The sequence below is a fragment of the Equus caballus genome, chromosome 17, assembly GCF_041296265.1.
Source record: "Equus caballus isolate H_3958 breed thoroughbred chromosome 17, TB-T2T, whole genome shotgun sequence".
In the NCBI taxonomy this organism is placed as follows: Eukaryota; Metazoa; Chordata; class Mammalia; order Perissodactyla; family Equidae; genus Equus; species Equus caballus.
The window spans coordinates 31,233,127-31,259,487 of record NC_091700.1 but is presented as its reverse complement, the minus strand read 5'-3'; the positions used below and the strand labels follow the sequence as shown (position 1 = coordinate 31,259,487).

The following is a 26,361-nucleotide window of genomic DNA, read 5'->3' as shown; positions in this document are numbered from 1 at the left end:
CATCCCTAGCCTTTTCAACTCTTTTAAACTAATACATACATCCTCCCTTAATGCACAAATGCTAACTTCATATGGTACTGACTGATGTGGAACCCAGGCCCATTCACTTCCAAATCATTTGTGCCTGATCTCATCACCCATTTCCTGGATTCCTTATATTTTCGTCTAATCCCATGGTGTTAATGCCATGTCCTTTGCAGTACTTTTGTGATTTTGGATTTAAGCTGCCTTCACATTTCCTTCATATTTCCTTCTACAATATTTTGCTACCCACAATTGGATGTCCCTCATTGTGTCCATTGAGTTCAGAGGACTCCAAAATCCATATCTCTCACTGTCTCCTGGTCTAGTTGATCCCAAAATCTAAGTTCTTATCTATTGCAATTTGCAAATTACATGTAATTTGCAAATTTGATGTTAGATAGGGTGCTTTCAGTAAACTATTTCAGTGAATAGAAAAATACACTACTTCCTAAATTAAGCAGATTCATGAAATAGATGATAATCATGAAAGGCAAATCTAAACAGTATATCCATAAAGGTCACAGAGCATATAAAACGCCATCTTACATCTGTCACTCTATAGAATTCAATTAGCTCTCTGAATGAGTAAATGTTACCAAATTGCTCATATGGAGGGAGGCAGCACAGCTCAGAAAGAGGCATCTCCACAACACAAAATACAGTTCAGGAGCCCTAGTATATACCGTATTTCAGAGGGAAAGTAAGCAGTGTCATAATTTTAGTCATCCAAAGGCACTGCTATGAGTAGCGGTTCTGTATGCTCTAGTTACTAAGCCGCCACTGGTTCATGCTCATCCAGAAGCAGACTATCAAAAACACTGTAATGGTAAGGATTTTAAAATCAGCTCCTCTCTGAATTTTTCAGCAGTTCAACAGCAGAAGTAACATGCCTGGAAATAAGCCAATCTGTTGTTAAATAAAACATTGAACTTAAAGTCAGGTAAATTTTGGTTCAAGTTGTGACTCTGATTTACGACCCTGAAAAATACTGTTGAGGCTCAGTTTCTTGAGCTGATGTAACAATGATAATATCATTTATCTTATATAGCTCGTATGCTCAAATAAAATAATGGCTGTAAAGGTTCTAGTTCCTTCCCTGCTCCCTCCTCTATATAAAATATACATATCCTTGATCCAAACTACTCTTCATGAAAATGAGTGATGCAGGGAAAACCAGGAAAGGGGGAGTAAATAGCATAAGTCCATCAAAATCCCCTAAACAAAAACAAATCAAACATAACTACTAACAACACATAAATAAAACTGTGTGTGAGTGAATGTGTGTGTGTGTGTGTATGTGTGTAAAATGTGATACATATTGACAGAAAATATTCACAGGTTTCAAGCAATTCATGGTCAAATGGCCAAAAACAGGATGAGTTGCAACCTTACTGAGACAAACTAGACAATTTACTAAAACAGAGTTATTCACTCTGTTTTAGCTAAATTTCACTAATTCATAAATAAGACAGTATCTTGCTTATATTTCTGTCAAAACACTTTGCTCTTCTTTCCCATCCCTTAGACTGAGATCTACCAAATGTTTGATCAATAGCAGTTTTGAAAAAATGCATTAAAATTATATATATATGTAAATAGAGGCAGTGAAGGTTTTTCCCTTCTAAGTACCACAATGTACATTTTATATGTGTTCTACCCTAACACTCTGATATGCAAAATGACAACTTTCATCTGTAAAGTAATTTTTCACTTTCCTATTTTTATTTCACAATTAGTGGAAATTGGAACTTAAAAAAAAAGGTTAGTAAGAAAATATTAAGGGGAAAAATATAAACTTAGGGGAATGGTTGATGAAATGAGAGATTGCAAGGATATTTAAGTACCAATAATAACCAAAGAACAACAAATACTTACAAGATGTTCTACAACTTATATAGTGTTTAAATGGTATATTATTTCATTACAGATTCACAATAACCCTATTCCATGCTAAAGTACTAACGTGTTACATGAAAGTAAGTCGAGAAACATTACGGGACTAGTCCTCCACAGAAAAGAACTAGAGGATCCAGAAATCAAAACCACTTCTTCTAGCCAAAAACAACACATACTTTCTACAATTCTACCATGTAGATAAAAATGATGAAATTAAGCAGACTGAGAAAGCTTGTTCTTTGACAAGAACAACAAAATGGATAAACTTTCAGTCAGACTGATTAGGAAAAGAAATCCAGTATCAAGAATGAAAGGGGAGGGATCACCACATATCCTATAGTCATTAAAAGGATAATAAGGGGATATGACGAAAAACTTTATGACAATATATTCAACAACATAGATTAACTGGACAAATTACTGAAAGATATAATCTATCACAGCTCACTCAAAATGAAATAGAAAACCTTCCTGTATCTATTATAGAAATTAAATTCATAGTTTAAAACCTTCTCATAAACAAAACTCCAGGTCCAGATGGCTTTAATAGTGAATTCTAGCACAGATTTAAGAATAACATCATTTCTACACAAACTCTTCAATTGAGAGAAACGAATACTTCTCAATTCATTTTATGAGGAATAACCCTAAGATCAAAACCAGAAAAAGATACCACAAGGAAAATAGAGCCCCAAATAACTCATAAAAGTAATCATAAAATTTCTTAGCAATATGTTAGTAAATCAAATCCAGCAGTATATGAAAAGGTTAATACACAGTGATCAAGTAGTTTTTGTCCCAGAAATGCAAAAGTTGGCTTAACACTGAAACATCAATCATCACAATTCACCACATTATTAAAGATTAAGAAGAAAAACCATATCATCATTTTAATAAAATCAGAAAAAGCATTTGACAAAATTCAATACTGATATCAACATACTGATGATTTAAAAACTCCCATTAAACAGGAATAGAAAAGAATTTCCTCAACCTGATAAAGGACACGTGTGAAAACCTAATGCTAATAACATACTTAATGGTGAAATACTTAATGCTTTCTCTAAGATTGAGAATAAATCAAGAATGTCACTGTTACTAAACGTTACACTGGAAGTCCTAGCCAATGCAATAAGGCAATAAAACGAAACAAAAAGGCATACTAACTGTAAAATAACAAATAAGATTGGCTTTATTCACAGATAAAATTATTAACTTTGTAAGCAATCCTAAGGTATCTTTTAAAAAACTGCTAGGACTAGTAAGCGAGTTCACCAAGGTCTCAGGACATAAGGTCAATATACAAAAAAATCAATTACATTTCTATATATTAGTAAAACACAATATGGAATACTTATGGATAAATTTAACAAAAGATGTTTAAGACCTGCATGCTAAAAACTAGAAAACACTGAAAAACATCAAGAAAACTAAATAATGGGAGAGAGATACTGTGTTCACGGACTGAAAGATTCAATAATGTTAAGATATCTATTCTCTCCAAATCGTTCTATAGTTTTAACACAATGCAACTAAAATCACAGCAAGCTTTTTATAAAATTTGACAAGTTTATTCACAATATATACGGAAATGCAAACAATCTAAAATAGACAATACTAGTTTTTATACGAAGAACAAAGTTGGAGTACTTATACTTCTACTTGATTTCAAGACCCACCATACAGCTACAATAATAAAGACCATGTGATATTGGCATAAGAATAGAAATATAGGACAAAGGAACCACACAAACATGGCCAGTCAGCTTACAAGAAAGGTGCCAAGGTAATCCACTGTGAAAGCATTGTCTCTTCAACAAACGGTTATGAAACAATTAGATATTCATATGCAAAACTAACAAAAACTTAACCTCCAAGCTTCCCTCATACCATATTTTAAAAATTCACATAAAAAGGATCATTGACCTAAATGTAAGAGCTAAAACAACAGAACTTTTTGTAGAAAGTGTAAGAGAAAAAAATGTTGTGACCTTGGTTTATACTGATTTCTAAGATTATGAAAGAATAGGCCACAAAATAAAGAAATTTTCATCAGACTTCATCAAAATTAAAATCTTTTGTACTTTGAGAAATTCTGTTAAGAAAATAAAAAGACAAGCACAGAGTGGGATAAAATACTTGCCAAATACATATCTGACAAATTAACTTATATCCCAAATATATAATGAACCCTTTGGATATTAAGACAACCACTAATGAAATTTGTTTAAAAGAACAGAAGATTTGAACACAAACATCACAAAGGAATATGTACATGAAAAAATGCTCAACATCATCAGTGATGAGGTGATATAAAATTAAAACTATAATGAGATACCATTACAAAACCATTTAAATGCCTCAAATTAAAAAGACAATGTCCAGGATACAGATCAACTGGGATTCTCATACATTGCTGATGGGAATTCAGATTTTTCACTATGGAAAGCAATTTGCCTGTTTCTCATGAAATGAAATGCACACTTGTCATAAAACCCAGCAATCTCACTCTTATGTATTTACTCAAGAGATAAGAAAAAGTGCCTGTAGAAGGCCTATATCAAATGTTCATAGCAGTTTTATCTACAATAGCCAAAGACTGAAAACCCAAATATCCATCAACTGGGGAATGGATAAATAAACTGTGGTATACCCATAAAATGCAATATTACTCAGAATACAAAGGAACTGAATAAACTACTGATAAACTACAACATGGATAATCTCAAAGGCATTATGTTAAGTGAAAGAAACCTGACAGAAAAGACTATATACTGTATGATTTTATTTACAGGAAATTCTAGAAAAGGCAAAATTATACAAACACAAAAGAAATCAGAGGTTGCAAGGAACAGGGGCTGAGGAGAGGGTATTGGCTTTAAACAAAGACAAGGTAATTTTTGGTAATGATGAAATTATTCGAAATCATGATTGTAGTAGTGGTTACACAACTATTCAAAACTCATCAAATTGTACTTCTTAAGTTGGTAAATTTCGTAGTATGTAAATTACACCTTAATATAGCTGACTTAAAAATAAATAAATAAAAATAAACACATGTATTTAAAACTTACCGCAGCACTACAACCAGGGAAATTGAAAAAAGTATCAGGACCATGTCTTTGTGGCATCTGATTAAGAACTGATAATAATTTTACTGCATGTCTTGGCTGAGGAAACAAGAAAAAGAAAAGTCATTGTACAAATTTAGTAAAAATATCTAAAATATCACGTTAGCCACTGGACTATTTTCTAACTAGAGAGAAAATTAATTTGAAATTACTTACTAAACTCTACGAGGAATAATTTCCATCACAAATTCAAGTTTATAGCTCTCTAGAGATGAAGTGTTGAATATTAAGTATTAATGCACTGATATTGAATACTTTTCCCTCTGACCACAGCTTACCCAGATTCCATTTTCTCCTCGAAGCATGCTGAACAAAAGCTTCAATTCCTTGACAGTGATGCTGTAGCTGGCAAGAACCCCCAACATATCAACTAGAAGATCTTCAAAGGAAAATAAAGTTATTCTGAACTCTAGTCATGAGCTGCCATCTGTCAAGGTAATATGCTTTTTGAAAGAGTAAGAGTTATCAATTGTCATTTCTACATATATATTTATATCTAATATAGCTAAATGACCTCATGAAAAGCCATTCAATTAACAATTTTTAAGTCATCACATAACCAAAACAATTATATTTGAATTTTAGGATTTTCCCCTATCAGATTTACCATTCCAATTAAGTTTCCTTAGCAAAGGTATAAAACAGATTTTATGAGTTCCCAGAATACACAACCATACACATACAAATCTGCTGTATGCAGGGAAAGGTAGGCAAAAATATGCAAAGGTACAACAATTTAACATTATAAATTGGTTATTTTCAAATGAAAAAGTGAGTTGACCATATTTCCTTTTAGAATTATCTTTTCTTAATAAAATATATTCCTGAAATATTCCTTGGCCCATTACCAACAATTTTGAGCACTTACTCCTTGCCTGGCATTATTCCCCGTGGTTTACATGTATTAACTTCACAAATCTTCATAACAAGCCTATGAGGTAAGTACTCTAATCCCTTTCTGAAAACGAGGAAAGTGAGGCATAGAAAACTTAATCACATGGCCCAAGAGCACACTCGAGTAGAAGGGAGAGCCAGGATCAGGCAGCATGGCTCCAGAGTCCTCACTCTTACCCAGTAGTCTCTAAGTGGAAGGATCATTTAAACACATTACTAGTGAAATCCATTACATTAATGTGTTTGTGTGCATATAAGAGACATGCTAGGTCACAAAATAATAAGAAAAATTAAACACTTAATCTCTGGTCCCTGATTACTTTCTCATCTGTAGATATTGTGAGTTATTACCTCTATCAATCAATCATTCTTTGCAAGGAATTAAGCGTCTAAATATTTATATTTCATTTTCTCAATTTCTAAAGCATTTCCACAGTATTAAAGATACTACATAAATTATTACAATCAATACACAATATACATTCTAAACAATTTATCATCAGTTCATAAAAAATTTAGGATAAGTTCAAATAACCAGCTATTGATCATATAATGTACATTATCCAATATCACAGATTAATAGCTGGAATTTGAGAATTTAAAATTATTTATTATGCATGTATTTCAAAACAGAAATTTAATAGGGTTATTTTCATCAATAAATAATTGACTAATTCTTACTTGATGCCACAATAAGTAAGCAATCCTATGATAAAATTGTGACTGTGGATATGCCATTTTTGAGAGAGATCTTTTGTTGTTGTTAGGAAGATTGGCCCTGAGCTAACATCTGCTGCCAATTTTCCTATATTTTATGTGAGATGCTGCTACAGCACGGCTTGACGAGCAGTGCTAAGTCCACGTCTGCAATCTGAACCTGAGAACCCTGGGCCACCAAAGTGGAGCATGTGAATTTAACCACTATGCCAACAGGCCGGCCCCAAGAGAGATCTTTTAATGAAATAAAATGTTTCATCATTCAAGTAGCAAAAATATTCCTAGTTACTACATATTAGTCAGAAGATCTGTTTCTAAGAAAGAATTCTAGATAAAAATCAAGCATCTTAAAACCCTAAGTTAATATGAAGCAATTTTAAGCAATTAACTGCAATGGCAACCTTGATAAAAGATTTCTTAAAGGTTTACTTACAAACACATTTTTAAAAAATTGACCTTCTATTTCCAAACTTTTATCTCATCTCCTATGTATGTCACAAAAAGTGATCAATAAAAATTGTATTTAATTACATAATTATAATTTTTTATTTATTGTACATATAACCGAGAAGCTCAGTTTAATTATAACAGTTCTTCTTTTCTGTACAACAAGATTTTAGAGGAGAAAAAACGCTAAGATTATGAAACTCTCTCATCAATTTACTATAAACGTTTAACTACCTTCCAATGACACCTGCACATTAAATGAAAAGTATCTCTTTGAACTTAACAAACTACAAAACATTCAGAGTGAAAACTTAGCGGTGTTTTGGTGGTTACTGGTACTTCACTAGTATTTAATCTAAATTTTAATTTCTCTACTAAAAAGCAAGATACAGATATTTTTCTGACACAATGCTTATTAAAATAACAAAGAGTGGAAGTTTTGTGTTGTGGGTATTATTATTATTGAGAAGAAAAAAGAATTAAGTAGTTTTATATAATAGAAAATGTGAAGATACAAACTTCTGGGGTACTATCACACATACTATCACCTTACATCTCAATGCTCGTGAATTACGTACCAGTAAACTACTATGTAAGTAATTGTGGCTCATTTCTAAAGTACATTCTATAAAGCGGTAGCTACTTTATTTACAAAAAAAAAATTTAAGGGCTTAAAGCTAGATTTAAGGATTCAAAGATCACATGATGTTCTACATAACATGTGTACATATAAGTTTATACAAATAAATTCCTGTCAAACAATGCTAGAATTTACAGAATTGGTAAAAAGATGTTTTAAGTTTGAAACTCATTTTTCATCAAGTTAACCCTTAGTAACCAACATAGAGAATGTTAAATCATTTTAAATAGAGATAGATGTCACCTATCTCTATATATTTTAATAAACTCTATAAGAAAAACAATTTTAAAAATATTGTTTAAATTTAAAAAGCATTAATCTTTAACCTATTCTTTATTCCATTCTTTCTTGTTTAATGTTTTGTTCTATGAATATTAAAATTAATTAAATGCATAAATCAAATATTATAGACGTTTCTTTGGAATCTACACTACTTTTAAGGATCAGATATAGTATAGTAAGGATTCATGTTAGCACTTTCAGAATCATGAAAACCCTTTTATGTCAGAAGAAACTTATGTTGAAGATTCATGGCTTAAGAAAATCACTATTTCAAACTCTAAACTAATTTTCTGGGAATAACTGTTGCTCTGGGACCACCTTTCAAAACATTTCTACTGAACTTGGAGAGAGGTAAAGGATTTGTAGAGAAGAATCAAAGATTTCAAAATTACTTGAAATAACACATAATAAGCACAAATATTAATATTCTTATCTTGCAATTTCAAACAAATTTTATGCTCTATTTTAATACAAAAGTTTCTCAAAAAAATAACAAAGTAAAATGGACACTTCCAAAAAGTACAATATGATTATTCTAAGGCTTTTAGTACCTCCTGTCATAGTTCATATATGCCATATTGAAGGGCATGGAGCTTGGAGAATTTGGTAAAATGTTCATTATACATAACTATAATATGTATTGTAATATTTTAATTATGTAAAGGCTTAAATAAATACTACATAGAAAGGTTTTGTTTATTTTTCTGATAGATTTCATAGCACTTATTTGATGTTACGGAGATTTTCTAAAACCTGGAAAAGCAAAATTAGTAATTATGTTTGTCTAATACAGAAGAAGTTGTCTTTCCATTCTTCAGATTTTCCCTTAATATAAAAGGCAAATTTTCCATACCTTTCTATTTATCTATTTTAAATCAAGGTAGCTTCAACAAATCTATATCACTTATAGAATATAAAAAGAAGTACATGAATATTTATAAACATTTAAGTTATACTTTCCTGTCAGATAACCTCATACCTGCTATCATGTCATCTACAGCACTCATTTTCAGCAATACTTGTTCAATTAGCCCAACTTCTGTGCTAGTCTGTAAATTTCGAACACTTTTTCGCAGAATGGCTGTAAACATGCTCCATATTTCTGCTTGACACGTTACATCACAGTGCTCCAAAAGCTCTGTCATGCATGTTATACTCTCAGCATCCTGGATAATAAAGTTCATCTCCAAGTCAAATTCTCCACCAACCAGCTGAAAATAAACAGAAAGAACAATAACTAATGATGACATGGGAGGTTATCTGTAACAATAAAATATAATAATACCAAACATTAAAATAGCAAGAAAGCATATGGCTACATTAAAAAATGTCAAGTCTTCTAGTCTAAAACTAATTTTGATAAAAATTTGAAAGCTATAGATAAATGAAAGGTGCTGTAAGAATTAAAACTAGCAAAGATAAATCTAATTTTTCTAAAAAATGAAAAAAGGCAATTTCAAATCTAGAAGAATAGAGCAAAATAGAGCATATGACTAGTACGTGGGATTCAGGACAAACTCTTGTAAAAAAAGGTTCAGCTCGGGCCAGCCCTGTGGCCTAGTGGTTAAGTTTGGTGCACCCTGCTTCAGTGGCCCAGTTTTGGTTCACTCATCTGTTGGCGGCCATGCTCTGGTGGCAGCTCACATACAAAAAGAGGAAGATTGGCAACAGACTTAGCTCAGGGTGAATCTTCCTCAGGAGAAAAAAAAGGAGTTGGCTCTTAAAAGTGATAATCACCAGAAGATGCAGAGTTCACTAAGGGTAAGTTTTAAGACATGAAATTCATTTTCTTTTGCAATGTTATTACCAACCTGACAAATAAAAGAGATGTAACAGAGTAAAAATAGCTGGATCTAATCTCCATACAGAAGATAAAGAAATATGAAACATACTAGCAAACTTACAGTGAATGCTGAAATGAGACAATCAATGTTAAAAATGTTTAAAAGGGAAATATCTAATATCTTGTAATACTTAAAAAAAAAAAGATGTGAATTGGTAAAGAAAGTTGATTTAATGGCAACACATTTGACTTGTGACATTGTGCTAAATGAGTCAAAGGTACGACTGTCCTTCTCAAATGCTGCTTTAAGTATAGTGATAGACACACCCAGAATAAAAGACATAGTATAATGATACTCTTATTCTCTATTGATCAAATCACATGTTAATTATTATATTCAGTTATGAGTACCATTCTTAAAGAAGAACACTGACAAACTGGCTATCTTTTTGGTCTAGATAATGGAAAATTTAGGAGACAATAATAGCCATATACAAAACGCTCGACAAATTTGAGGTCATTCATTCATTCATTCATCAATAAATATTTTATTTATTAAAGACTACAACTTACTGTTCAAGGGAACTAGGGATATATCCATGGACGAGAAAAAGCCCATGCACTAATTAGGTGCTAAATTCCAAGAATAAAGATTTGTGTATGTATGTATGTATGCATGTATGTAGACTCTATTCCAAAAAAGGATGAAGTTTGCTTATAAGTTACATAAAGCATAAACGAAGACATAAATTGTGAGTAGTTGAGAAAGAGGAAGCAAAGGAAAAATAAGATTACAGACAGATAGGGACTAAAAATTAGATTCGAAAAGTAGAACTCATTTTCCATCAATGAAAGATGTTCATTAATAAGGATGGATAATGACATGATATGGTATAAATAGGATAAATAATAATAATACCACCACCTAACCTTACATGCCATTTAGTACTATTCTAAGTGCTTTACATATATTAAATAATTTAATTCTCACAATGCCTTATGAGAAAGAAGCTATTATTACCTTCATTTTACAGATAAGGAATAATAAGCATAGAAAGTTTAAGTAATTTGCAAAAGATCATAAAACTAGTAGATAGAAGACCCAGGCTCAAAACCCAGTAAGTCTGTCTTCATACAAGTCCATATAACCACTAAAATCTCATTTAAGAATATTTTTAAAGTCTCTACAATTTAAGAATTTAAAACCGAAATATTTTTTTTTTTAAAGATTTTATTTTTTCCTTTTTCTCCCCAAAGCCCCCCGGTACATAGTTGTGTATTCTTCGTTGTGGGTTCTTCTAGTTGTGGCATGTGGGACGCTGCCTCAGCATGGTCTGATGAGCAGTGCCATGTCCGCGCCCAGGAGTCGAACTAACGAAACACTGGGCCGCCTGCAGCGGAGTGCGCGAACCCAACCACTCGGCCACGGGGCCAGCCCCTAAAACCGAAATATTTTCAAATTGTAAAATATTATATTCTGTGTATATTTTTCACTGTAACAGCTCCAAAATTCAATTTTATAAGAAACAGCCCTTATGCTAACTACTGACCTAGATATTCTCTCTGGTTAAAGGGTGGTTTTACTTCTGTGTATGAAAAAACTCCAACTCCTCTTACTATTTCCGGTTTATTAAAAAAATAGCTACACAAGTGGTTAAGAGAGAGGCGCTGAATTCAGACTTCCTGGATTCAGACTTTAGTTGTACCACTCACTTGTGACCTTAATGACGCTACTTCTCTAAGCCTCAGTTACTTCATCTAAATAAGGGAATAAAAAGTTCCTACCTAATAGGGTTGTTGTGAGGATTAAATAAAGTAACTGGGTTATAAGCACGTAGGAACAAAGTCAGACATATAGTTAGCATTCAGTTAAAGTTAGCTATTTCAGTTCTCCTATAACCTCATCTTTGAGCTAAAAAATGTACTCACCCGATCACATACATCTAAAAGTACCATGAAGCAGCCAGCTTAAGTCTTATGTTTCCAGCAAGTGCTAAATTATTGTGGATCATGAACGATCTTAGATATTACTTATAGATGAATCAAAATCAACTAAAACACCATTTTCACCATTCCATGGTCTAATCAAAGAACTGCTTACTTATTCATTATTCTATGTCCAACTGACTTCTGTCACTAAGATGAACCTTGAAGACCAGTGATTTGCAACTAAAATGTTCTCTAGAAGTGAATCATAGAGAGAAATAAACAGGTTTGAAAACCAATGATGTGAACACATACTGATTAAAAAAATAGAAGTAGATACTGAGGTTTAAGCCTATGAGCCTCTGAATAAATCTGTGTAAGAAATCAGCATACACTGAAATGGGAGCACACTGAAGAATTTTTTAGATTAATCTCCTAAATGAGTTGTAAGCATTTAGTAGACTCTGGTGTGACCAACAACCATTATGGAATGTGTAAATAAGAGAGATGGGCTCAGTGGGAAGAAAAAATGTTACTGCACAAAGGGTACCATCAGCTTGCCACCAAGACAAAAGCCATTCGTCAAGAGGCAAGATGGTGGCAGAGAAAGGGCATTTTATTACGGCTTGCTACCAATAGGGAAGATGGCCGACCAATGTCCAAAAGAACCATCTTAAGGGGGGCACGGAATCTTGAAGCAGTTAAATAGGCCAGCGGGTTACAGGGGAGGGGTTAGGAATGTTGACCTTCTGGTGTTACAGAGTGGGAGTCACCACATCAGATCTTTCAGTTTTCTCTGATGATGGCTACCAGCACAGACTCTCTGTTCAAGGGTCATCACATTCCTAAGGAACACAAAAGAATGAAGTTATTGTCTTATTGAAGCTGGGAGGTACATGCACAAGCAGGGGTCATAAAATCTCCAGAGTAGGTGGATCTCCTGGAGGGTGCATATCCAGCTGGATTAGTTAGTCAAAGGTCATTCAAAGTTACAATATGGTTTCTTTTTCCACAATATGGCTTCCCTTATGTCAATCTTGTGTTGAGTTGGTATCAAAAACAGTCTTGCTTTTGGCGCCAGCCCAGTGGCATAGCAGTTAAGTTCCCACACTCTGCTTTGGCAGCCCAGGGTTTGCCAGTTTGGATCCCAGGCATGGACCTACGCACTGCTTATCAAGCCATGCTGTGGCAGGCATCCCATATATAAAATAGAGAAAGATGGGCATGGATATTAGCTCAAGGCCAATCTTCCTCAGCAGAAAAGAGGAGGATTGGCGGTGGATGTTAGCTCAGGGCTAATCTTCCTAAAAAAAAAAAAAATAGTCTGCTTTCAAAGGAATTAACAATTAATATGTGTAACTCTAACAATCAGGCTCTGTTTTGTGAAACATAAGCTTCCATCTTTTTCACAGTTGAAAAAACAATGTCCCTTTCTACATATCGTTCAATTACAAAAGATTACAGTTATGGTTCTCTGATTTCTTTGCCAGAAGCCCTAAAAGCATTTATTGTAGATGTTGTAGAGTGGGCCTATGTTTTCAGATGGTCTTTCTAATCTTTATTATAACTTTTAATACATTAGTGTTAATGTGGCTAACTGCTTATGAAACTATCATTCCAAGATCAGGAAAATATTTATTCTCCACTCATAAATGGGTGGTTCAATATTTATCAACTAACGTATGTATGAAAAAGTAGAAACAATCAGCTTTATCATTTAAACAATTCTCTAACAAACTTATGAGGAAAAGGCATAACTGTTCTCATAGAAGGAAAGTGAAGATAAATGAGATTAAGCAATATGACCAAGGTCACACATAAGTAAGTGGCAGATCCAAGATTCTAATCTACTAGAAAATGCACCTAAACACCTTGCTATGAAGTCAGAGGTGTAGACTTAAAAAACACAGACGAGATGTGTCACAGTAGCTCTTTGTAGAAGTCAGTATTTTATGAACAATGTAGGGGGTAAAAGGAGGAAAGACAAAATGATTTCTGTGGGTAAGAAATGAAACATCCAGAGGTAGTAAATCACAATAAGGGAAAACAATGAAATTATTTAAAGTTATGTCAGCAAGAAAGAAGATGCTGAAGGTTACATTACAGGAAAATTAGCAATAAATACTAAAAAAAAAACACCTCAAAGGAAAACATTCTAAAAAGCAATGAAAGTAACACAATGAATTTAAAAAAGCTAAAATAAAAAAAAGCTAAAATCACTGTTACCACAGTATAAAAGAGATTTATAAATCAATTGAGACTTCCTGTAAATCTGAACATGTCATTGTGACACCCTATTTGCACAGTTAAGGGTGTTCTTTTCCTCCAGGCCTTCTCCTTAAAATTCTAAAAAGTGTTGCCACCGTAAAGAAGAGTGGTCCATCCACAATGTGCTGCCTACTCAAGAATCAGTCATAAGCGAATTTATATAAAATATCATAGCTGAGCTTTCTTAAAGAAATAGCTTTTATTTACATACAGTAAACAAAATTTTCTATATAAAAATTTGTAATATAAAATGCTGAGGGGGCCAGCCCCGTGGCCAAGTGGTCAAGTTTGCATGCTCTGCTTCAGTGGCCCAGGGTTTGGCCAGTTCAGATCCTGGGCACGGACCCAGGATCGCTCATCAGGCCATGCTGAGGTGGCGTCCCACATGCCATAACTAGAAGGACCCACAACTAAAATATACAACTATGTACTGGGGAGTTTTGGGGAGAAGAAGGAAAAATTTAAAAATTTTAAAATGCTGACTTGGGAAAATACTGTCTTCTCAAAGTACTAAGGTTTATAATTACTAGCAATTTAAGCATCTTTTGCTTATTTTTTAAGTACATAGTTTTTAAATATCTTTATTTTGAAATCTTAGATTATTAGTTAGGATCATATGGGATAATTCAGTGCTTATCAATTAGATCAAACCAGACAATTATTAAACATTTGGATTTCTCTGCAACTTATTCTTCTGGCTAAACTCTAAACTAGATAACACTGCTTATAATGCCAGAATTTAACATTCCAGCTTCAGTTTCCTCTACTTACTATTTTCTAGTTACTGTTATAAGGAATGTGTCTGCAATGTCATCTCTCACTTCATCTAAAACTCTTCATATATGTTACTCCCTCTGCATGACATAGGGTTTTCTCCCAACCCTTAAATGTTAACTTTCATTAAACTTCCAAATATAAGTTTATATATCACTTAATCCAGAAAGCCTTCCTAGAACCCACAAAGATGGCCTCTCTCTGAACTCCCATTACAACCCATGCACACCAAAGCAATCATTGCATGATATCAAGATGTTTACAGATTTCTATCTTCCACACTACAATAAGCTTTGTAAGGGTAAGGACCATTTCTATCTAATTATCCACTATATCTATACCACTAGCACACTGCCCAAGCCCATGAAAATTATTCAACATTTAACATGATGTGGGAAGATAGGAGGACAGGAGCAAGGGAAGAAGGCAGGCAGGCACACTTTACTAACTCATGGTCGGTCATAAAGTTGTAAGCCAGACTTTCTACTGTACTCTACTTTTCTCCTTCAGCAATTAATTGATCTTATTGCTATATAACTTTTTTAATGCTCCAGGAATGATCACAAAGCCAAAGAAGATGTTTTCTCATTCTTGTTTACACCCCTCAGTTGCCTTACTTTTTCCTCTATTACAACTTGGAAAACACATAAGGTTTCACAGGCAAAATTCAGAAGACTTGTATTCTTGATTCAATAAGACACTAAGTACACTATACACAATTTTTAGTTGTTAAAATCAGGCTTAAATAGATTTCACTTCCAGTTTCTAATTATTCTCAAGTGAAATCAGTTTAGAACACCTTCCTTTGAAAAAGAATGTTGCGAGTGACATCACCAAAACATGGCAGAGTTGGCAACTCCAGAGCTATGACCTCCCTAAAAAACTAATGAGCTGGCAAAAACTGTCAGAATCAACTTCTGAAGAATTCTGGAATCAAGTCAAAGATTTACATCAACCAGGGGAAGACTCAGTGAAGAAGTAGCTATTACTTTGTGGTGAAAACATTGCCCCACCACAATCGCCCACATCCCAGATTGGGAACACTCATGAGGATGGCAGCCTCCACTGGTGATGAGGGTTGCTAGTTCCAGAGGGAGCAGTAGGGACCTTATTCTCAAAGAATTATGGTTGCACGTCTCAACCCGTCTGGCATCTCCCTCAAGGACAGGCACAAAGAATTCTGTTTCACCAAACTCAGAACATCACTGGGCCTAGGACACTTTTGCTGAAAGCATTTAAAGACACAGATACTGGCTGCAGCAGCCTGGGGCAAGAGACACCACTTGAGACAAGCAGTAGACAGACCTGGAAGCCTAGGAAGGAAGACGTAGGGAAAGGTAGTATGTGAGGGCAAAAGATCTTTTTAAAGCTCTCATGTATACTGGGGAATCAAGAAAGCTACATGCATGCCCAGGGTAGGCTGCATGTTCAGAAGAGGCCTGAAAAGATCCTAAGCTTCCACTTGTAGCTGGCCTTTAGGCTCTATACAAGTTGGAAGTAAAAGCTCAGGCAGAGTTGGAAACAGCCTCACTAAGCATTGAATGAGTGACCCAACACAGAGCAAATCTGCAAAGATGCAGAAGTATTTTTTTCCTTTCTTTTTCCCGTCCTTAGCGCTGGGTATTTAACTCTGTCAAAACATCAGCTGACCACTAAACTAAGAGAACACAGACTTCGATGACTACACATGACAGAAAGCACAGACCTTAGGAATATAGTTTAGAAAAGTCACTAAGCAAACAACCACCACCACCCACAACAGCAACAACAAACACAAGGGAGGGGGGAAAGAATCTGTTTTCCAGAGTTTCTACCTTTAGTACTCAAAATGTCCAGTTTTCAACAAAAAATTATGAGACATGCAAAGAAACAAGAAAGTATGACCCATCTGTGGGAAAAAATCAATTTAATGTTCAAAATTTGATAACTACATTTGTCTTATCTCCTTCCTCTATTGTCTTCCTGCTTACATTTTGTTTTCTTTCTCTTAGTATACAGATGTCTTTTACTGTAGGCCAAACAAATTACTTTTAAAAGCAGATAATCTAAATTATAAAGCTCTTGAAGTATTAGTAATTTATGTATATAGCCTCATGTAATTCTCATAACTCTGTGAGATGAATATCTAAAACAAGAAAATTGAGGTTAGCATAAGTTAAGTAACCTACCCAAGGTCCCAAAGCTAGTATCAGTATCAGAATTTGTCTTTTCTTATCAATAGCATAAAGAATTAAGAAGTGTATCAATACCAGATAGAGCACCCTCAAGACATAAATATACACCTCCACCAGTCATCTAACCTTCAAGATATGCCAGTAAACATTAGCATGCATAATAAATGATTTTTATATAAGTGTTTAGTAAATAACAGGAAAGTACAATTTGGTCATGAACATAATAAAAGTTAATATCCTAAACCCAGCTGACAAACTAAGGCAAGAAAAATAGAAAATTACTTGTTTCCCATTTCTTTCACACCAGTCCTCTCTGCAAGCAATTCACATTGGCAATCTTTCTGTGGTATAGAAATAACTATACCCAAGAGTGTAACAAATGCTGCCACAAATACAGACCATAAACACTCTAGGGAAGGAAGGAGAAAACAAAGGGAGTGACTATCACGCAATAAGCGCCTTCTTTACAACAGATTTTAAACAACATGTAGTTTATGAAAAGCAGTATAACCACTTTTATAATTGCTTTATATGACTAGAACAAACAGATATTATAAGTATATCTGGCTGCTGGTAACCAAATGAGGAGTAAAATGAAGTGAAAATTTAAAGTGTTGATTGTCAACCACTGTATGCCTTTAAATGCTAACTCCTAACCTAACACTGAAAACCCTAATCCATTTCATAAATAAAAGCAAACAAAGACATTTGCAGACAAATAAAACCTGACAGAATTCATTGCCCACAGACTTTTGCTACAGGAAATATTAAAGTAAGTTCTTCCAGCAGATAGAAAATGATCCTAGATGGAAATTTGGAACAACATAAAAAATTTAAGAATGCCAGAATTGTTAAGTCTGTTGTTAAATACAAAAGACTTCTTTTTCCATTTTGTAAACTCTTTAAAAGACAACTATGTAAAGCAAAAATAATAACAATGTATTAAGGGATTTATAATACATGTGGAAGTAAAAACAATAATAGCAAGAGCACAAAGGTCAGGAGAGAAGAAATATAAGCAAACTTTTAAAATGCTCTTACCCTATATTGAAGTGATATATTATTTGAAGGTGAAGAGTGATAAGTTAATGATGCATATTGTAAACTCTAGAAAAAACACTAAATGCAAAAAAGAAACAAATACCAAAGACCTTAACAGCCACCTCACTGAAGAAGAGATATATATATATATGGCAAATAAGCATATGAGAAGATGGTCCACATCATATGTTATCAGGCAAATGCAACTTAAAACAATAACGAGATACCACAACACACCTATTAGAAAGGCCAAAATCAAGAACACTGACAATACCAAATGCTGACAAGGATGTGGAGCAAAGGAACTTTCATTCAGTGCTGGTGGAAATGTAAAACAGTACAGCCACTTTGGAACACAGTTTGGTGGTTTCTTACAAAATTAAACATACTCCTACCATACGATCCAGCAATTGCACTTCCTGGTATTTATTCAAAGGAGCTAACAATTTATGTCCACACAAAAATCTGCATAAGGATGTTTACAAAAGCTTTATTCATAATTGCCAAAACTTGGAATTAACCAAGATGTCCTTCAGTGGGTCAATGTATAAACTATGGTACATCCACACAACGGGATATTATTCAGTGCCAAAAAGAAATGAGCTATCAAGCCCTGAAAAGACATAGAGGAACCTTAATTGCATATTACTGAGTGAAAGAAGCCAATCTGAAAAGGCTATAAACTGTGTGATTCCGACAACATGACATTCTGGAAAAGGCCAAACTATGCAGACAATAAAAAGATCAGTGGTTGCCAGGGGCAGGTGAAGGGAGGGATAAATAGAGTACAGAGGATGTTTAGGGCAGTGAAAATACTCTGTATGACACTATAAGGGCAGATACATGTCATTATACTTTTGCCAAATCCATAGAATGTATGACACCAAGAGTAAACCATAATGTAAACTATGGGCTTTGGAATGATTTTATGATGTATCCATGTAAGTTCATCACCTGTAATAAATGTCCCACTCCTGTGGGGGATGTCAATAATATCACAGGCTATGTATGTGTTGGAACAGGGTTTATATGGGAAATCTCTGTAAGTTCCCCTCAATTTTGCTGTGAACCTTAAACTACTCTAAAAAGTTAAAAGTCTTAATTTTAAAAAATTATTATTATTATTATTATTGGGGGGGAAGATTAGCCCTAAGCTAACATCTGTTGCCAATCTTCCTCTTTTTGCTTAAGGAAGATTGTCGCTGAGCTAAAATCTGTGCCAATCTTCCTCTACTTTGTTTGTGGGATGCTGCTACAACACGGCTTGATGAGTGGTATGTAGGTCCGCACCCAGGATCTGAACTCAGAAACCCCAGTTCACCGAAACGGAGCACATGAACTTAACTACTGTGCCACTGGGCCAGCCTCTAAAAAAAATTATTTTAAAGAAACAAATAGGTACAGTTGATAAATCCATTGTAGATGTAAAATGGAATCATGGGGACGGCCCAGTGGCACAGTGGTTAAGTGTACACATTCTGCTTCGGTGGCCCCAGGTTCGCCGGTTCAGATCCCAGGTGTGGGCCTATGCACCACTTGTGGAGCCATGCTGTGGCAGGCGTCCCACATAAAATAGAGGAAGACGGGCACAGATGTTAGCTCAGGGCCAGTCTTCCTCAGCAAAAAGAGGAGGATTGGTGGCAGATGTTAGCTCAGGGCTCATCTTCCTCAAAAAAATAAATAAATGAAGTAAAATAGAATCACAAAAAATATTCAACTAATCCAAAATCAGACATGAAGAAGGAAAACAAAAAATGAGATTTGATAAAATGCAAAGATAGCAAACTGAAATGTGGCCATATTAATAATTACAGTAAATGTAAATAATCTAAAATCACCATTTAAAAGGCAGAGATTACAAGAATGTATAATATACAGCAAAATCCAACCACATCTATGTATATATAAAAAAAAAATCATAGAGGTCAGCAAACTTTCTTAAAGAGCCACATAGTAAAGATTTTAGACTTTCAGGCCATATGATCTCCATCATAACTACTCAACTCTGCATTTGTAACTTGAAAGCAGCCACATACAATACATAAATGGCAAGGTATGGCTGTATTCCAAGAAAACTATTTATAAAATCAGGCAGCTAGTATATGGGTTATAGTTTGTTGATCTCAAATTAAAATTATAAAGAAACAAGTTAAAAGCAAGAGGATGGAAAAATATACACCAAGCAAAGACAACTGAAAAGAAAATTGTGCAGCTATATCAGCCAATGTCAGACAATGTAGACTTCATAAAAGAAAAATAACCCGGGACTTTCCATAAGGAGAAAGGGACTGATTCATCAAAATGACACAGCAATCCTAAACATGAATGCATCTAATAAGAGAGCTTCAAAAAAGCAGGAAGCAAATCCTTAAACAAACAAAAATAGAAATAGACGAATTTACAGTTTTAGTTGGAAATCTCAATGTTCCTCTCTCAGTAACTGGTACATTAAATAGACCAAAAAAATCAATAAGGATATAGAAAACTTAAATAACGTTATCAAACAACTTGACCTAATTGTTATGGAGGCATATAAAACCATCCAACAACAGCAAAAAACATGCTCTTTTCAAGTGCATATCAAATTTTCACCAAGATGAGAATATCCTGGGCTGTAAAACAAATCTCAGTGAAGTATAAAATTCTAATCACAAGAGAATTAAAATAAAAATCAGCAAAAAATAGACATCAGGAAAAAAATACCAAAATATCTGGAAACTTGCTGTCAATAACCTGTGGGTCAAAGAAGGCATCACCAAAAAAATTAGAAAAAAAGCTTAACTGAATAAAAATGAAAACACAACATGTCAAAATTTGATATAACTAAAACAGTGCTTCAGGGAAATTTATAAATGCTAACAAATAAAGATTTCAAATCCATGACGTCAGTTTCCAAATTAAGACACTAGAAAAGAAGAGTGAATTATATCTAAAATAAGACAAACAGAAAATATAATTAAAACAAGAGAGAAGTTAAAGATATTAAAAACAGCAAAAACAAAAGAGAAAAATGATGAAACCAAATGCTGGTTCTTCAATTTATCTATCCAGATGAATTAAATGGGTGGTGGATGGGGTAGGGGTGGGGGGACCTGGGAAAGGCTAGAGAGAAATATAAATTAGCATTAACACAAATAAAAGAACCATCACTACAGATACTACATAGACTAAAAGGATAATCGGTGACTTTTCTAAACAACTTCATACCTATAAATTTGACAACTTAAATGAAGAACAAATTATTTGAATGATATAAACTACCACAGCTTAAGGAGAAATAGACAATCTAAACAGTCTTTGTCTATTATAGAAATTAAATTTGTAGTTACAAACCATCCTACAAACAAAACTCCAGATCCAGATGATTTCACAGATAACTTCTATAAATTACTTAAGAAAGAATTACCATCAATTCTTCCTGAAATTTTAAAAAGAGAGAACACTTCCGAATTCATTTCATGGGCCAACAATACCATGATAATAAAACCAGAAAAACATATCAGAGAAAAGAAAACCATAGCAAAATAACTCTCATGAACATAGATACAGAAAACCTTAACAAAATATATATCAAATGAAGTCTAGAAATTTAAAAAAAAAAAAGAATTATACATCATGATCAAGTACATTTTATCCCAGCAATGCAGATTTAGCTCACCAATCAAAAAAATCAAACGATGTAATTCACCATATCAACAGACTAAAAGCCAAAAGCCATATGATCATCTCAAAAGATAGAGAAAAATCACTTGACAAAATTCAAAACTATTTATTATAAAATCTTTCAGCAAACTAGGAATATAAAGGAACTTCTTCAAACTGATAAAAAGTATCTCTAAAAATTCTATGGCTAACATCATACTTAATGGTGAATGACTACAGCTTTTCAGGAATAAGCCAGTGATGTCCTTTCCAACCACTTCTATTCAGCATTATCCTGGATGTCTAAGCCAATCCAAATGCTAAGAAAAACAAATAAATAAATAAATGGCATACATATTGGAAAGGAAAAAGTAAAACTATCTTTATTCACAAACCTCATAATCATCTACAGAGACAACCCTAAGGAATATACTCAAAACTTTCCAAATTAACAAAGAATTTTACTAAGTCTCAGGATTTAAGGTCAATATACAAAAATTGATATTTCTCTTTATCAGCAAAGAATAATTAGAACAATAAATTAAAACTAAAACTAGTATCATTTAAATAGCATAAAACATGAAACATTTAGAAAGAAATTTATCTAAATATCTGTAAGGTCTGTACATTTAAAACTACAAAACATTGCAAAGATTTTTTTTTTTTTTTTTTTTTGGTGAGGAAGATTAGCCTTGAGCTAACACCTGTTGCCAATCTTCCCCTTTCTGCTTGAGGAAGACTGGCCCTGAGCTAATATCTGTGCCAATCTTCCTCTACTTTGTATGTGGGTCACCTGCCACAGCATGGCTTGATGAGTGGTGCTAGGTCCACACCTGGGATCTAAACTGGTGAACCCTGGGCCACTGAAGTGGAGCACACTGAACTTAACCACTACGCCAAGAGGCAGCGCCCAAGATTTCTTTTTTAAAAAGAGAGAAAAGAAAACTAAAACCTAAACAGATATAGAAATCTACCATATTCAAAGATTGGAAGATGTTAATTCCACCCCAATTTTTAAACAATCCAAGTCAAAATTGTGACTTTTTGTTAGAAATTCACAAGAAGATTCTAAAAGGTATATGGAAATTAAAGGGGCCTATAATAGACAAAATAAATCTGAAACAGAAGAACAAACTTCAGATGCCCTAAACTACCAGATTTATGACACTACAAAAGTCACATAAATCAAGACAATGTGGTACTGCCAAAAGAACAAACAGATGCATTAACAGAACACAACAGAAAGTCCAGTTACAGACCCACACAAATAAAAAAACAAATCAACTGATGATTGATTGTAAAGAAGTCAAGACAAATAATGGGGAAAGGACAGTATTTACAAATAGTGAGGAAAAACTGGACATCCATATGGCAATAAATGCACCTTGAGTTCTTACTTTACATCATTCACAAATGTAAGGGTTAAATCTATACAATATCTAGGAAAAAATCTTTTTGACTTTGGATTATGCAAATATTTCTTAACAGGACACAAAAAGGCAAAGTGCATAAGAAAAAATTGATAATTTGGACTTCTGAAAAATTAATATACTATTAAGAGAATGAAAAGACAAACCACAGCCTGAGAAAAAACATTTGCAAATCACGTATCTGATTAAGGACTTATATCCAGAATATACAGAGATCTCACATCTTGATAATAAAAAAGATAAACAACCCAATGTTTTTTAAATGGGCAAAACATCTAAACAGGTATTTCAAAACAAATATAAAAATGTCCTATAAGCACATGAAAAGATGCTCAACATCATTTGTCATTAAGAAAATGCAAATTTAAACCACAGTAAGCTACCACTATACACCTGATAGATTCAAATAAAAAAGACTGACAATACCAAAAGTTGAAGAGACTATGAAACAATTGGAACTCGAACACATTTCACGTGTGAATAAAAAAATGACACAGCCACTTAGGAAAACAATGTAGCAAGTTTTTTACAACTTAGGAAAACAATTTACTCATATATCCCAGCAATTCTACTCTTAGATATTTACCCAAGGGAAATGAAAACATAGGTTCATGCATTTTTACTAATAGTCTACAAATGGAAACAACCCTACTGGAAAGAAGACTCTCTTGCTTAATTCTAGTTTCATTATTTAACTAAAAACTTGCTCTGAAGCCACTGAGAACAAAGCACCATACCAGATCTCCACATCCTTTTGCCCCTGCCCCTTTCCACTGCAGCCAGATGATCTTTTTTTCTTTTTTTGAAGATTTTAGTTTCCCTTTTTCTCCCCAAAGCCACCTGGTACATAGCTGTATATTTTTAGTTGTCGGTCCCTCTAGTTGTGGCATGTGGGACGCCGCCTCAGCACGGCCTGACGTGCGGTGCGATGTCTGCGCCCAGGATTCGAACCGGCGAAACCCTGGGCTGCTGAAGCAGAGCATGAGAACCTAACCACTGGGCCATGGGGCCGGCCTCCAGATGATCTTTTTAAAACATAAATGTCACTCCTCTAGCTGAAAGTCTTTCAATGGCTTCCCACTTCTCCTGTAACAGAATCCAAGCTCTTTCCCATAGTCTGTAAAACCTGAATGCATCTTTGTGTCTACCTCACCAATTTCATCTCACGTTGCTCTCTCCTTTGCTGATTACAGGCTCCAATCACTCAGATTTTGACCAGTTCCTCAACAGACCTGTGTCCCCCAAATCCTAGGCCTTTGGCTCACCATTCCCTCTGTCTGCAGTGTTCTTTCACTGGCTCTTTGCATGCCCAGGTCTTTCTCATATTTCAGGTCTCAGTTTGAGCTGCCATTTCTTCAAAGAGACATTCATTGGCTACTCCACCTAAAGTATGTCTATATTTTTATTATTATTCTATATCAAAACACATTATTTCATTCATAACACTAACTACAATCTATACTTGATTTATGTGTATATTATTTGTCTCTCATAAAAAAATAAAAGCTCCTGGAAGGTGGAGTCCTAGTATTGCTCTCCATTATATATCCTAGTGCCCACCTCAGTGCCTGGTGCATAATGTTATGACTTTCACACAAGAGGTCCAAGAAATTCAAGTAGCTAATCAATCAATTACCACAAAGTATATTTCCCAGTTACTTCTATTAATACTTAGATTCTAACACAAAATAATATACTCCATTTTTCACCATAAAACTTAAAGATCCCTTCACAAATAATCTTCATTATATATTTTAGTGTGTATGGATCTGTATATATACATATATACACATATACACCCATACTCATATTGGCAGTGTCTATTTACAAAGAAGTTATATGGAATCATTCACATCAAAGTTTAACTCACAAAAGCCATATGAGAGCACAATGCATTTCATTTCTAACCTTTTAAATTTTAAGTGTAAATAATAATTGAATATATGAAGTTTTTAAGGGTTGACTGCTTTGATTTATAACTTTATTCTACTTATTCACCTCAATTTAACTGTAACTGTGTAACAAATGAAGACTTTTAAATACATGAATAAAAGATAACCAAAGATTATGTAATAAGAAAACTAACATCTACATTCTATTCTATCTGAATCTCAAAATTCAGTCATAAATATACCTGTACGCAAATAAAATCTGCACACATAAATCACTGTTATACATTATGTTAGTCAAATAATGTTATTATTTAAGCTAATAGAGCACACAGAAGAATTTTCATAATATGGGTCTTTATATATGGAAAAGTTTTAAAATGCAGAATTTAAATTCTAAAATATTTTTGCAATTATAATTATTCTTAATCTTCATAATGTTGTTCTTAAGGCTTATTTTCTCATAATTTTTGGGTTTTTTGGGCCACATAAATTAAATCACATTCATTGTTTTATCGTTTAATATGACATGAGTTGTGCAGAATAATATACTGCTTTAGTTCACATAAAGGAAAACTAAAAACTAATACTGCAAAAGAATGAAAAGTAGTTAAATACACTGTTTGCTGATTTTGGTTTTTTTTTTTTAAGAATGCCTTAGATCGAATACAGAAACCAACATATCTCATGAACAGCTGGAATCATACCACATAAATAAAGATCTACATTTTTAAAGTAAATTTTGTGCACATATGAGATGGATGCAATAAAGCTTTAGTTCGGAAAGGAAAACAAAAACATCTAAATAAAAAGAAGTAGGAAGTAGTTATTTTTATTTTATGTTTCATTATCACTTTGTTATTCACGTCTTACATGATTAAATTATTTTGTAATTCTAGAACTCAGAAATAAAAAAATTCACTAAGTACATGTACTACTTGGTTCATTTTACAAAAATAAACCATTATTAAAGTGTATTAATCCAAGTCATGGGTTATCGGTAGTCAGCTACTACCTAAAGCACCCTTAATAGAACAACGTTTTTGAACTACTCAGGGTTTCACAGGCCTCACCTCTCCCATGCTTTTCTTTACAATTTCCTTCCCATGGAATAACACAGAGTCTATATTATGGACGAGCAATTAAAAGAAAAAATGCAAAAACAAAAAAAGTTTTAACTAAATATAAGAACTGACTTTTAGCAACACAGAACGCATACATACAATATGGACCACACCCTTCAAAACTTCAACTTCTTAGAAAAGGACTATCATCCATTCTAGGCTATTTGATAAAAGAATTCCTGACAGTTCTTCCATGAAAATAACCTATCCCTTAGGCACAGAATCAGAAGCAAACCTAACGCCATCCAACTTTCCCTCTCTAGTTCCACTCCGTAATAT

At 33.7% G+C, this 26,361-nt stretch overlaps 1 protein-coding gene across 13 annotated transcripts in view; it reads right to left on the bottom strand.

Moving 5' to 3' along the window:
• The window catches only part of NBEA (neurobeachin), a 671,317-nt gene that overhangs the window by 599,666 nt on the left and 45,290 nt on the right, over positions 1 to 26,361 (bottom strand). For all 13 annotated transcript variants that reach the window (XM_070240236.1, XM_070240226.1, XM_070240227.1 and 10 more), the window contains 3 exons: positions 9,011 to 9,242; positions 5,330 to 5,430; positions 4,995 to 5,090 (listed from right to left, as the gene is read on the bottom strand). In XM_070240236.1, coding sequence (XP_070096337.1) covers positions 4,995 to 5,090; positions 5,330 to 5,430; positions 9,011 to 9,242 — 429 coding nt within the window. Of the gene's footprint in view, positions 1 to 4,994; positions 5,091 to 5,329; positions 5,431 to 9,010; positions 9,243 to 26,361 lie in introns of those variants that run through there.